General features: G+C 49.3%; 1 protein-coding gene across 1 annotated transcript in view; it reads right to left on the minus strand.

The window, feature by feature from the left end:
- zc3h18 (zinc finger CCCH-type containing 18) overlaps positions 1-14,771 on the minus strand; it is a 45,388-nt gene extending 30,617 nt beyond the window's left edge. Inside the window, exons 1-10 of the mRNA XM_080539177.1 lie at positions 14,664-14,771; positions 12,935-13,639; positions 12,189-12,550; positions 10,296-10,380; positions 6,296-6,444; positions 5,807-5,902; positions 4,327-4,481; positions 2,958-2,987; positions 2,433-2,553; positions 1,115-1,443 (exon numbers count right to left, since the gene is read on the minus strand). Coding sequence (XP_080395303.1) covers positions 1,115-1,443; positions 2,433-2,553; positions 2,958-2,987; positions 4,327-4,481; positions 5,807-5,902; positions 6,296-6,444; positions 10,296-10,380; positions 12,189-12,550; positions 12,935-13,625 — 2,018 coding nt within the window. The 5' untranslated portion in view covers positions 13,626-13,639; positions 14,664-14,771. The remainder of the gene's footprint in view (positions 1-1,114; positions 1,444-2,432; positions 2,554-2,957; positions 2,988-4,326; positions 4,482-5,806; positions 5,903-6,295; positions 6,445-10,295; positions 10,381-12,188; positions 12,551-12,934; positions 13,640-14,663) is intronic.
- Between the last annotated feature and the right edge of the window lie 456 nt (positions 14,772-15,227).

Raw genomic sequence — 15,227 nt, forward strand, 5'->3', positions numbered from 1 at the left:
CAACCACAGTATGTTAGACCCCAGCCACCCCAACAAGTCTGTTAGACCCCAGCCACCCCAACCACAGTCTGTTAGACCCCAGCCACCCCAACCACAGCCCGTTCGAACCGATGCCATCCAAAACGCCTCTTCCAGAGCCTTAGGACCAAAACTCAGAGACTAACAAACAGCTACTTCCCCCAGGCGATCAGGCTCTTGAACAAGCCCACTGTAGTCAATTGACTATCTTCCCCTAGCTCACCCCTTCTGCATGGACTACAGCAACCCTAACCTCAAGCCAGCTTACTACTGTGAACTCTATTATCAACCTTAGCAACCTGTCTTGTCTTAGCTGCACTAATGCCACCTTATCTTGTACTATGCCTATTACTATTATTTTTGTGTCTCTTATCAGGGTTCCCACACCTGATGAACCATCAAATTCAAGCACCTTTCAAGGACTTTCAAGACTCAATTCCTTCAAATTCAAGGACCCAAGGCAAGGTCAGGATCCGAAGTCGAAGAATTCAAGTGAAAAACTCCTTATCTGGTTTATTGGGTTCATCGGTTTCTCTTGACACAAATCTCGGTATTCTGTTGCCACGGCAACAGAATGTGACCGATACATTTCCATCTTGCTTATGCGATGTTGTTGGCACGATTGTGAAATATTAAAACCAATTAACATTGCTGTGGAAATGCTCAATACGTAATACTACTCTTTCTCTCCTTCTCGCTTTTCCCTAACCCTTTTCATGCTCTCTCTCTCTCTCTCTCTCTCTCTCTCTCTCTCTCTCTCTCTCTCTCTCTCTCTCTCTCTCTCTCTCTCTCTCTCTCTCTCTCTCTCTCTCTCTCTCTCTCTCTCTCTCTCTCTCTCTCTCTCTCTCTCTCTCTCACTCACACACACACACACACACACACACACCTGGTTTCGATTCAGAGTAACAGATAAAGCACTATCGCTCTCCTTCTATCAACAACTCGCTCTAAAAAACTAAAACTAAAATAAAATAATTAACACATTTACCGCACCCGCCCTCCCCCAGCCTCCCCCATCCTTCCCCGGCCTCCCCGCCCTCCGCCACCCTCCCCCATCCAGAAGGGTAGAGGGTAGACACCCCCTAGGGTCACTTACTTGGGTCCGGGGGGCATCATGGCCATGGCGGAGGGCGAGCGCGGGGGTCCTTTGGGGAGCTTCTCCCCCCCCTCCCCCATCTTCTCCCCCTTCTTCTCCCGGAGTTCCCTGGGGGGCCGCCCCTCCCCCCTGGGGGGTCTCTCCTTCTCGTCCCGTTGCTTCAGGCGGTCGTGCTCCCACTCCTCCTTGCGTCTCTGTCTCTCCTTCTCTCGCTCCCTCTCTCTCTCCCTCTCCCGCTCCCTCTGGCGCCGCTCCCTCTCCCGGTGGTCCCGCTCGCGCTCGCGGTCCCGCGGGTGACGCTCCCCCCGGGGGTCCCCCCGCTCACGCTCCTGGACGGGGAGGGGGGCGGAGACACACACGCACACACGCACAGAGACAGACATACACACACACGCACATGCAGGCAGGCAGGCACAGAGACAGACAGACAGACACACACAAACACGCAGACACACACACACACACACACACACACACGCAAGCACACGCAGAGACAGACAGACATACACACGCACACAGAGACAGACATACACACATACACACACAGAGACAGACACAGAGACAGACATATACACACACACACACAGAGACAGACACACAGAGACAGACACACACAGAGACAGACACAGAGACAGACATATACACACACACACACACACACAGAGACAGACACACACACACACACACACGCAAGCACACGCAGAGACAGACAGACATACACACACACAGAGACAGACATACACACATACACACACAGAGACAGACACAGAGACAGACATATATACACACACACACACGCACACACACACAGAGACAGACACACAGAGACAGACACAGAGACAGACATATACACACACACACACACACAGAGACAGACACACAGAGACAGACACAGAGACAGACATATACACACACACACACACACACACAGAGACAGACACACAGAGACAGACACAGAGACAGACATATACACACACACACACACACACAGAGACAGACACACAGAGACAGACATATACACACACACACACACAGAGACAGACACACACAGAGACAGACACACACACACAGAGACAGACATATACACACACACACACACACACACACACAGAGACACACACACACACACACACACACACACACACACAGAGACAGACACACACACAGTGTCAGGGATTTCTGCTTTTCCTACTTTCACGTTCCTTAAGGTTTCAGACGTACTTTATAGACACATGTCAATCAAACATGAAACAAGGTCAAAGGTCAACGTTCAAGGAAATAAGGTTAAAGGTCAGAGGGGTCTAAGGAGGGTACTCACCCCATAGTGGTAGGGCAGGGGGGTCTCTGTGTACTGCACTCTGAAGTTCTCATACTGGCCCCCGCGCCAGAGAGCCTCCATCTCGTAGTCGTAGTAGGGTTCAGCGTAGGGGTCGTTAGCCCTGAGGAGGGAGGGAGGGATGAGAGATGAGAAGGGAGGGAGGGATGAGAGATGAGGAGGGAGGGAGGGATGAGAGATGAGGAGGGAGGGAGGGATGAGAGATGAGGAGGGAGGGAGGGATGAGAGATGAGGAGGGAGGGAGGGATGAGAGATGAGGAGGGAGGGAGGGATGAGAGATGAGGAGGGAGGGAGGGATGAGAGATGATAAGGGATGAGAGATGAGATGGGAGGGAGGGATGAGAGATGAGATGGGAGGGAGGGATGAGAGATGAGGAAGGAGGGATGAAGATGATATGGGATGAGGAGGGAAGGAGGGAGGAGGAGGATGAGAAGGGAGGGATGAGGAGGATGAGAAGGAGGGATGATGATAAGGAATGAGGAGGGAGGAAGGTCTCTGATACTCACCCGTAGAGAGGGTCTCTGAACTCCATCTCACTGCAGGAGAGAAAACACGGATCAGGAACCTTCTAGATGCTGAACATGCAGACTGAAGAACGTTCTAGATGCTGAACATGCAGACTGAAGAAGGTTCTAGATGCTCAACATGCAGTCTGAAGAACGTTCTAGATGCTCAACATGCAGTCTGAAGAACGTTCTAGATGCTGAACATGCAGTCTGCAGAACGTTCTAGATGCTCAACATGGTCTGAAGAACATTCTAGATGCTGAACATGCAGAATGAAGAACGTTCTAGATGCTGAACATGCAGTCTGCAGAACGTTCTAGATGCTGAACATGCAGTCTGAAGAACGTTCTAGATGCTGAACATGCAGTCTGAAGAACGTTCTAGATGCTGAACATGCAGTCTGAAGAACGTTCTAGATGCTGAACATGCAGTCTGAAGAACGTTCTAGATGCTGAACATGCAGTCTGCAGAACGTTCTAGATGCTGAACATGCAGTCTGAAGAACGTTCTAGATGCTGAACATGCAGTCTGAAGAAGGTTCTAGATGCTGAACATGCAGTCTGAAGAAGGTTCTAGATGCTCAACATGCAGACTGAAGAAGGTTCTAGATGCTGAACATGCAGTCTGAAGAAGGTTCTAGATGCTCAACATGCAGACTGAAGAAGGTTCTAGATGCTGAACATGCAGTCTGAAGAAGGTTCTAGATGCTGAACATGCAGTCTGAAGAACGTTCTAGATGCTCAACATGCAGTCTGAAGAAGGTTCTAGATGCTCAACATGCAGACTGAAGAAGGTTCTAGATGCTCAACATGCAGTCTGAAGAAGGTTCTAGATGCTGAACATGCAGACTGAAGAAGGTTCTAGATGCTCAACATGCAGTCTGAAGAACGTTCTAGATGCTCAACATGCAGACTGAAGAACGTTCTAGATGCTCAACATGCAGACTGAAGAACGTTCTAGATGCTGAATATGCAGACTGAAGAACGTTCTAGATGCTGAACATGCAGACTGCAGAACATTCTAGATGCTCAACATGCAGACTGAAGAAGGTTCTAGATGCTCAACATGCAGTCTGAAGAACGTTCAAGATGCTCAACATGGATCAGGAACGTTCTGGATGCTGAACATGCAGTCTGTAGACGTTCTAGATGAACGTTCTAGGTATGCCGTTGTTGGGATCTTTGGCTACATTGATCCCATCGCGCCAGGCGAGCTAAAGCGACCAGATTTGAAGTATCTGGGGGAAAAGACTCCAGACTCTTTGGACCCTGGTGTGTGTGTGTCCGTGTGTGTGTGTCTTACGGGTCACTGACCTCCCTGGTGATGCAGTGTGTGTGTGTGTGTGTGTGTGTGTGTGTGTGTCTCTTACGGGTCTCTGATCTCCCTGGTGATGCGGTAGCTGCGTTCTCTGAAGAAGTCGTTCTCCTTGTCGAAGTCTCTCTCGTCCTCCCCGATGGTCACGTTGAAACGCTTCTCCTCAAAGTCTGGCTCCTGCTCCTTACGGATGGTGGCCTTCTTCAACACCTGGGGGGGACACACACACGGACACACACGGACAGACACACACACACGGACACACACACATGGACACACACACACAGACAGACGCACACACATGGACACACACACACACACACACGGACACACAGACACACACATGGACAAACGCACACACGGACAGAAATAGACACATGGACACACACGGACGTACACACATAGACAGAAACAGACACATAAACACACATACAGACGCGCGCGCGCACACACACACACACACACACACACACACACAGAGTGAGAAACTGACGTGTGAATAAATCCCACAATGAATATGAAGGACTAGGAAATCCCTGCCTTATCAAAGGGCCAACATCTGAACCAATAAACAAATACAGCAAAGTGTCTCTCCCTCCAGAGAGGTGTCACATGATAGACGTAGAGCGGGGGGGGGGGAGCACCAAATGTGAAAAATGCAAAATGTCAAAAACCCCTCGGTCAGAACGCCACGGATCCCATCATACGGCCACACAGGCTCACCAGCCAGCCGGCGGGGGAAGTCGGAAAGGTCACCATGGTAACCAGTCAGAGTGAGGAGATAAGACAGATCTCACCACAGAAGCAGAAACTGTAAACAACTGATTGTGTGTGTCGGTCGTGTGATTATGCATATCTGCCCCGAATGATTGCGAATCGAAACCAAAAAAAGGAAAACGAAACCAAAAAAAAAAGGACAACGAAAACATGAATCTGTTATGGGTGGATGTTGGCCCCTGATAAACCGAAAAAAGGACTTTATCACCAGGGCTTGGCACTCAGGCCTGGGTCCTCACCCACACCACGCCCTGGCAGCACATCACCCCCACCCTCATCCACCTCCACTGGCTTCCGGTCAAGTCCTGTATCACCTAGAAAATCCTCCACGCCTGTGTGTGTGCGCGTGCATGTGTGTCATGTGTGTCAATCATTAACAGATTAATGTTTCCCTTCTTAGTTTCAGTTTTTTACCTTTTTTGTTTCGATTCACAATAATTTGGTCGATACAACAATCAGCTGTTTACAGTTTCTGTCTGTGGTGAGATCTGTCTGTTACCTCTAGTCTGACTGGTTTCCATGGTACGTGTGTGTGTGTGTGTGTGTGTGTGTGTGTGTGTGTGTGTGTGTGGGGGGGTACTTCCTTGGCGTGTCTCAGACCCCTCTTCCAGGTGTGTGTGTGTGTGTGTGTGTGTATGTGTGTGTGTGTGAGTGTGTGTGTGTGTGTAGTGGGGTACCTCCTTGGCGTGTCTCAGACCCCTCTCCCAGGTGTGTGTGAGTGTGTGTGTGTGTGTGTGTGTGTGTGTGTGGTGGGGTACCTCCTTGGCGTGTCTGAGCCCCCTCTCCCAGGCGCTCTCTACGGGGGGCTCCACTGGAGGGGGGGGCGGTGGCAGCTCCTCCACCGCAGGACCTCCCTGAGAGAAGAACAGAATAACACATTAACACACACGCTTGGATGTAGAAACACACACACACGATACTCGTGTATGTGTAAACACACACACACACACACACACACACACACACAATACGCTTGTATGTAGAAACACACACACACACCACACACACACACACACACACACACGATACTCTGGTATGCATAAACACACACACACAAACACACACACAATACGCTTGTATGTAGAAACACACACACACACACACACACACACACACACACAATGAACTAACACAAAGACATGCTAGTGCCCCTATAGGCACAGACAATACAGACAATACATGAAAAAACACACTAACACATCCACACAAACACACACACACATCCACACACACAGGCGTGTCCGTACCCAGGGGTTGTTGGGCATGAGGGGGTGCGGGGCGCCCGGGGGGGCTCCGTTGGGGGAGAAGGGGTCCGGCTTGGTGATGAGGGAGTAGTTCCCCTTGTCATTCACACCTGGATGGATGAACCTGCAGTTCATACCCCACGTACAGTTACCTGGAGGGGGGGGGCGGGGGGAGAAAGAGAGGGGAGGGGGAGGGAGAGAGAGGGAGGGGGAGAGAGAAAGGGAACGGGAGAGAGGGTGAGGGAGAGAGATGGGGAGGGGGATGGAGAGAGAGAGAGAGAGAGGGGGTGAGGGAGAGAGAGAGAGGGGGAGGGGGATGGAGAGAGAGAGAGAGAGGGTGAGGGAGAGAGAGAGGGGGAGGGAGAAAGAGAGGGTCATTTTCAAGTTCATATTGACGAGGAACAGGTCTTTTCGAGGGGAACGTGACTGGGCTACACCACCCAGGACAGCCTCATTCCATCACAGGTGACCTCACTCCATTCCATTAATTCCGCTGTGCTGGAGTCACTACCTGTCTGTCTGTGTTCTACAGAGTCACTACCTGTCTGTCTGTCTTCTACAGAGTCACTACCTGTCTGTCTGTGTTCTACAGAGTCTCTACCTGTCTGTCTGTCTTCTACAGAGTCTCTACCTGTCTACCTGTCTTCTACAGCAGTGTTTCTCAAACCTCTCCTCGGGGACCACCAGCCGTTCCACATATTTGATCTGTTCCACCACCAGCACACCTGATTCAACTAATCAAGTGCAAAGCTCAGTGTTTCCTCTATATGCATTTATTGGTGGCGGGCCGCCACCAATGAATTTCCTCCGCCACTAATTGATTCAGACAGTCCACTTTGATTCAGGCTGCGCAGAAAGGCAGCGAGTTATTATGACTGGAGAACAGAAAAAAAGCAGATTGAAGCTAGATTTAGGCCGCTTCCAGACCAACATTTCGTTACGATTTAGGGGTAGTTATTTACAATATGTTACAATGTTGAAATTAACCTTGTCGTTTGTGTTCGCACTGCAATCGAGACTCTCAACAGGCGCGCGGCGCGAGGCGACGCGCTTTCAAAACAGTTTTGTGATTGGTCCGAATTTACCGGGACATTTGGATTTCTCTCTTCTCCCGTCGCCGATGCCTTTAATCCCGTATCCTAATCGAAAATGCAACATCATCAGCGACGACTGTGGGTTATTGCATTTACTGCTGTTCTCTGGTTCATGTTCTTATACCAGTGCTCCAAGGACGTGTCGTCCATATAAGCAGAGTAAGCAGTGCTTACCCAACGAAAACATTTGTTTTGTTTGTTTGTTTTCATTAAAAGAGTCGTATTTTAGGTCCCAGGGCAGCAGGAGTCATTCATTTTGACGCCACCTGCATGAGTAAGCACTTCCTACTCTGCTTGCATTGCGTTACATTATAAGCACTCCTCTCTCTGCTTTCCCTCGCGTACATTCGAATGCGTGAAAATGACTTTTTAATTTTTTTAGATGCTTCAGCCCGCTGTTTAATGTGGCCAGGGTAAGCATGCTTACAGCCAATCAGTAGTTCTTTCATTCCGATAAGAGCTACTGATTGGCTCTTATCACTTTCAAGTTCACTTAAGTTTCACACTACTTTCTCTCGCCCGGCAGAATAGCTTATGCTACCTAGCTCAAACGATCTAAATAATAATAATCAATAAGGATAACTTGCTTGATTTTGTGAATATGGACATTACTGTCAGCGACCTAAAGGGATTTCGTAGACTGGACTGGACTGGAAAAAGCCAGCCGAAGCCACCGCTCACCGATCTTCACACCCAGAAAGGGAGAGTCGCTCGGGGCTACAGCAAGCCTGGTATGAGCGGTTTATATGATTTATATGATTGGCGAGGCTGGTGGCGATCTGTGCTTGTTTATATGGTTTGAGTACTGCTGTGCTGCTGGTTATGGTTTCTTATTTAAGACTTCCTCTGCTTAATCAATCAATCAGAGAGCTGCTTAATCAATCGCTGAGATAGGCCTAATGTCGCTGTCTGTGCCTTCTGGACCAAAAGTGTTTGAGAGAGATAGAGAGGAAGGGTTTGTGATGTGATGTCAAGTGCCTATGTGACAAAGTGTGAAAAGAAAGTGTGTTGTGAGTTTACTATGGAGGATGGAAACGGTGTGTGTCTGTGTTGTGCATGTGTGCGTTTGCGATGTTGAAACTGGACTTGTAGATTTCAGCAGGCTGGCTACTTGAAAAGATCTTGGTTCAAAAAAGATTGAACAATGAATCGAAACTGGCAACTGTTTTTTTTTGTTTTTGGTAATCTGATCACAAAGTGACACTACAGTTTATTAGCGGGTTCTAGGGCATCACAATTGCATTTCCTTGAAACTGTCTATATCTTATGCTTACCCAATCTAAAAGCTCACGGCACGTGCCTGCAGTGCTCAATATAGAGTATTTTAAATGAACATTCGTAATGTATGTCTCTGATGTTCATGGTCAATTAAATCAGCCTATTTTGTGAAACAAATAATGTTCCCGCTAATGGGTTAACCGAGCATTCTCGCACCTAACGTGCAAGCACCTAGATTCGAACTATTATTCATAGCAATATGCGCGGGGTTGGTTTTCTTTAACTCAACTGATAGCATTACCTTGCTGTTGTTGTTTACCGAATGCTCCATCTGACTGTCACACTGTGATTTTACTTGTGTAAATAGTTAATGAGTAACGTTAGCCGGTTTTGTGCGTGTACTCTCATGTCGGCCTACTTCGTATTGATCTTTCTGTGTGTGTGTGTGTGTGTGTGTGTAATGCGCGTTCTGCATGTTCCGCTGCAGCTGTAGGATATATTGGTATTTGATCACCTTCTATATAAAATCACCTGCTCGGCTTTAATGACTTAACCGCTATTTAAGAAATTATAATTGTTGCCACCCTCTAGTTTTTGGTGAAACTACGTCTTTGTTTTGAGCGCCAGTGCGCGTTTTATGCGCGTGCACACGGGAAAAAATGTGCGCGCGCGGTGCGCGTGAAAGATAACCGCTCCGCCACTAATGTGAAAAATCCTGGAGGAAACACTGAAAGCTATTATGATTTGTACTTGATTAGTTGAATCAGGTGTGCTGGTGGTGGAACAGATCAAATATGTGGAACGGCTGGTGGTCCCCGAGGAGAGGGTTGAGAACCACTGTTCTACAGTCACTACCAGTCTACCTGAGTTCTACAGAGTCACTACCTGTCTACCTGTGTTCTACAGAGTCTCTACCTGTCTGTCTTCTACAGAGTCACTACCTGTCTTCCGCCATAAATTGAAGACCTCCTCATCCCCCACTGTACAGTTTCTATATCGTAAATAAATACTTTTGATTTATTTTTTATTCTAAAAAGGTCATTCTTCCTTCTTCTAGCATTTCGACTGCCAATGGCCCCTGGTCCTAGCACAGATTATGTTTTCTTATGATGACTGATGGATAGATGATTCACTTACTTAGACAAATGTATTTGTTGTAAATCACTTTGCATAAAGGCGTCTGCTAAATGCCCCAAAAAAGTAAGAATGTCAAATGTCAAATTCCAATGAGCCCGTCCTCCGATATCCACCTCCTCCAGCCTCCCCTGGAGTGTGGACCAATCAGACAGCAGCACTGGTGGCCTAACAGAGCATCATCACACACTACAGGTCCATTCCCTTACTCCCTCTCCACACATGTAGTACAATGGCGCCATCTACTGGCTGAAACATGGAAGTGACGTACAAGCAAGTTGTTTACCACAGGAGTGAAATAATACAGGTGTGTGTGTGTGTGTGTACACGTTTTACAAGAGTGAGTGACGGATTGAGTAAATGTGTTCGCGTGCATGTACACTGGTAAGTGAGTAAGTAAACAAGTGTGTGTGTCTTGCAAATGACTGAGCAAGTCAGTGTGTGTGTGTGTGTGTGTGTACGGTATATACATGCCAATGAGCGAGTGAGTAAGCGAGAGCATATGCGTGTGTGTGTGTTTGTGTGTGTGTGCGTGTGTACGGGCACGACATACACACCTTTGATGAAGAACCTGCATATGGGCCGTGGTCTGATCTTCCTGTCCATGGGGTCTTTGACCTCTCCCTCCTCCAGATCATCATCCTGTACAGGGGGGGAGACACACCACCTGATCACCATGTTCACACCCCCCCTGGACCCCCACTGTCCCCTCCCACAAGACAGACAAGACCCCCTGGTCACCATGTACACCCCCCCCCCACTCCCCTGGACCCCCACTGTCCCTCCCACAGGACAGACAAGACCCCCTGGTCTCCATGTACCCCCCCTGGACCCCCACCGTCCCTCCCATCCAACAGGCAAGGCCCTCTGGTCACCATGTACCCCCATAAAGTCGCCCCAAAATTCACCCAAATCTATGATCGGCATAAATTGAGGGGCTTCATATTGTAGCCAATCAGAGTTAAGTGTTGTTGTTGCTAGGTAGACATCACATGAAACACCTGGCACTCCAGGTGGTGAGTGTCCCGGGAATGCTTTGGCAGTTGGTGAGTTAAATAGGAAGGGGATTGGTCCGAGGGCGTACGCTTGCTCAGAAAGAAGACCAATCTGGTGGTTTTAAATGCACACGTGTGGAAGGGCATAGTTTGGATGAAGGGAAACGCAGAGATGCTAAACATGTTTTGGTCTCTCTATTTTGGTCTCTCTTTTGTTACATTCGGTCCCGATATAACCGGGACCCAGAGCTGGAGAACAGGTAAGTATCACTGGAGAACAGGTAAGTATCACTGGAGAACAGGTAAGTATCACTGGAGAACAGGTAAGTATCACTGGAGAACAGGTAAGTATCACTGGAGAACAGGTAAGTATCACTGGAGAACAGGTAAGTAGTATCACTGGAGAACAGGTAAGTATCACTGGAGAACAGGTAAGTATCGTACCACAAAGTTTCCATTTACAACGAGCCTGTCCTCCGATGTTTGACCTCCACTGCTACATGCTGGTCGGAATAACACCTTTTCCTGATTGAACGCCAGGTGAACGCCACAAGCCCACCCTCATCAACCAGACCTAGCCTACCCTTTCAGTTGTCCTTCCATCCCTCTTCAGGGTTCGACATTAATGCTTGACTGGGGCAAGTAAAACATTCGTCTGGTTTGTTTGCGCGAGACCGACGACGCTGCTGGATCCTGTATATGTTTATCGGTGTGCAGGAAGAACAATGGACGGCGCAGGTGCCAGACCAGACTAGATGATCATGGAGTGAAGATATTATTAAAGCGTACGCGATGCGACGGGTGATCGACAGGCGCGTACACTTTAATAATATCATCTAGTCTGATCTGGCGCCTGCGCCGTCCGTTGTTCTTCCTGCACACCGATGAAGATACCCGGTTAGGAGGGGTAGGATGGGTAGGAGGGTAGGATGGGTAGGAGGGGTAGGATGGGTAGGAGGGTAGGAGGGTAGGAGGGGTAGGATGGGTAGGAGGGGTAGGAGGGGTAGGATGGGTAGGAGGGGTAGGATGGGTAGGAGGGGTAGGAGGGGTAGGATGGGTAGGATGGGTAGGAGGGGTAGGATGGGTAGGTTTTAATGTTTTACTTCCCCCGGGAAAGCGGGCAAGCGTTAATGTCGAACCCTGCTCTTCTAATTAAACCGATCCCTCACTCTAAACCAGTGGTTCTCAAACCTCTCCTTGGGGACCACCTATTTGATCTGTTCCACCACCAGCACACCTGATTCAACTAATCAAGTACAAACAATAATTGCTTTGGCACTTGATTAGTTGAATCAGGTGTGCTGGTGGTGGAACAGATCAAATATGTGGAACGGCTGGTGGTCCCTGAGGAGAGGTTTGAGAACCACTGCTCTAAACCAAACACGTCACGAAGCCACCAATAAAGACAGACAACAGACAGAGAGCGATAAAGGTCAGGTTCATCGGACGACTTACGTCTATCTCTCCCTCGTCGATCTCTCCGTCGTCCTCGTCCTTCTTCTTGTCGCGGAACGAGTCTCTCCGTCCCCTCTCGGGACCCTTGGAGTCGTCGGGTTTCTTGTGGGGGCCGTCCTTCTGGGACGGGGCCAGGATGGGGGTCATGACGACCTTCTTCCTGCCCGTGGTGGTAGTCTTCTTCTTCTCCTCCTCTTCCTCCTCCTCTTCCCCGGGTTCCTTGGCCTCCTCTTCGTCCTCTTCCTCGTGTGGGGGGACGCTGGGCACCTCTGGGACCTCCTCGTCGTAGTCCAGCTCGTGTTCGTCCAGGTCCCGGGACACGGACGAAGACTCCTCCTTCATCTCGCTCACCACCACCACTCTCCTCCTGATCCTCCTCCTCTCTTCCTCCTCCTCCTCCTCTAGCTCTAGCTTGGCTCTTTCTAGCTTGGCCGATAACACTCTGTCATCCTCCTCTCCTTCCCTCCTGTTCCTGCCACCCCTCTCCTCCTCCTCCTTCTTCTCCTCCTCCTCCTCCTCCTCCTCTTCTTCCTCCTCCTCCTCGGCTCTTTCTAGCTTAGCCGACATCCCTCCACTGGCATGACCCTCTCCCTCCTTCCTGTTCCTGCCACCCCTCCCCTCCTCCTCCTCCTCTTCCTCTGCTCTGTCTAGCTTGGCAGATAGCCCTCCACTGGCATCCCCCTCTCCCTCCTTCCAGCCACCCCTCTCCTCCTCCTCCTCTTCCTCCTTCTCCTCCACCACCTTGCCTCTATCTAGCTTGGCAGTCGTCCCTCCTCTGGCATCCCCCTCTCCCTCCTTGCTGTTCCTGCCACCCCTCTCCTCCTCTTCCTCCTCCTCCTCATCCCCCTCTTCGTCCTTGTCGTTCATGGCCCTGCCCTCCTCGGGTGCGGAGTACATTTGTCCATGCTCAGGCTCGTAGTCGGGGGACCTGGGGGTTTGGCTGACTTTGCTGTCCCCCCAGTCAGGTGACTGGGGCGTTTCTGTGATCCTGTCATTCCAGTCTGGGGACCTCGGAGTGTCCATAACTGTGTCCTCTTCCTCCTCATCATCATCGTCATCAGCTGATTGGCTCCCCCGTGGCGCCTCCCCCACCAACAACATCATGGGCTCGTCCCGCTCCTCCTTCTCAGGTTTTACGCCGCCCGTGTCCTTCTCCGGCCCCCCCTCTTCATCCTCTGGGTCTGAGATGCGCTCCTGGATGACCTGGCCCTCCTCCTCCTCTTCTTCCTCCTCCTCTTCCTCGCCGACCTCCGAGTCTACGGGTTCCTCGTCCTCGTCGTCCAGCAGCTCCTCGTTCTCGTCATCGTTCAGCAGCTCGCTGCCCGAGAGCATCCGGTCGTCCTCCTCGTCAGAGTCCAGAAGCTCGCTGTCCGAGACGCCCTTCCCCTCGTCCTCGGGGGACTGCGGGGACTGGGTGGGGCTTTCAGGGGTATCCATTGGAGAATGTTCCACTGGAACAGACAGAACAGCAAAAGAGGACTTTCGTTATAGAACCTGTTTACAAACAGTCATCCATCAGTCATTGATAGGCTACACATAATACTGTATCAACAATGCTTTAGTCTAAATTGTGCTATATCCAATGAAGAACATTGTTGTTGTTGCTGCATGAATGTGATATTTAATAACAGTTTGTGATAACCTTAACAGTTCCAAGAATTGAAATAATCGAGCCAACAATCTCGATTACCCAAATAAGAAAGAGCTTTTCTTAGACTTGCTGTTAGGCTGTTAGTACTACACTAGTCCTTGTGAATGGTCGACATTTAACAGAAACACAAAGTAAACAAACTTCTCCCTGGTCCTGATGACATGAGCCTGACAGAGACCAGCTGACTGTTCTGATGGTCATTCGTTTAGCTCGCTGCTAATCGCTGATGCAAAACAATCCGATGAATACGCAATAGTCTTAAAACCACGCATAAAAAACAAACACCACGTGATAGGATGGGTTAACTAGCTGGTTAGGTTAGCTGCAGATCAACAAGTCTGCTTGGGCTAAAAAAGCTAGTAACGTTACTACGGCTGCGTTCGTCAACGCGCACCGAGAGCGCCGGAGCGCACAGTGGGGTTCGACGTCATCAACGGACCGAGCGATCCGATTGGACGAGAGGGCGTTCCGTGAGTGCTGATCAGATTCCCAGAGCGTGTTTTACGAACGCACCCTCAAAGCTATCGCGCCGGTGAAAGAAAGCCAGCAACGGCAGGCCTCGAAAACTGTAAAGTGCCCAATGGGCTAAGACAGGAGACAATTGTCGGACTTGTCTTCAAAAAGATGCAACACCATACTGAAATAAAAAAAAGCTCGAGCAATACACAATTGTGCAAAGTAACTTTGCACCCAACAAAACAGCGCTTTTGAAGCATGAAGCATGGCTGTCTGTGTGTTGAGTTAACAATGCAGCGCTGCTACTCGAGAAAACAGCCCCCCAAAAAAGCGAGCAAGCTTTTTAATCTTCCAATATCTCCAATCACCTTTCCGACCCGAACCTCTTTGAAGACAGGGTTGCTTAGTTAAGAACTACCCAGTCTCGATCCCTTTGTGTACGACGCTCTACGATAAATACGTGTGGAGTAATCTTATCCGCTATGCTGGAGAAAATAAAAAAAGCCTTACTACACGATACAGTGAGAGCGGCCATTACCTTGACGTCATCAAAGGGTGACAGCGTCGGTCACCCACCGCCAGCCCGATTTTTTTTTTGCGGATCTCGGATCAGATTGTAGCCCTGATCTGAATATCGAGCGTAAAGGGGATGGAAATGGATCTGAACCTGTATCAGTAGAAATATCTCCAATAATCAACCGGTGGTTGGTTATTTTCATTCGACGGATTTTTCCTAGGCTATATTCTTATGATTTGATTTCATGATGTACTTTTTTCCAACTTGCAACTGCAATCAAATAGAACTTTAGGGCCTACTCTTTTAGATGTTTTATTTCCTTCAATCGTATCTGTCCATTTCATCTATGGCTAAAAGGCGTCCACAGTCCACTTGGCGCACAGTTGTAGTCAATGTTTAATAACCTGGCAAAAAA

Source organism: Nansenia antarctica (genome assembly GCF_963989245.1).
Source record: "Nansenia antarctica genome assembly, chromosome: 9".
NCBI classification, from domain to species: Eukaryota; Metazoa; Chordata; class Actinopteri; order Argentiniformes; family Microstomatidae; genus Nansenia; species Nansenia antarctica.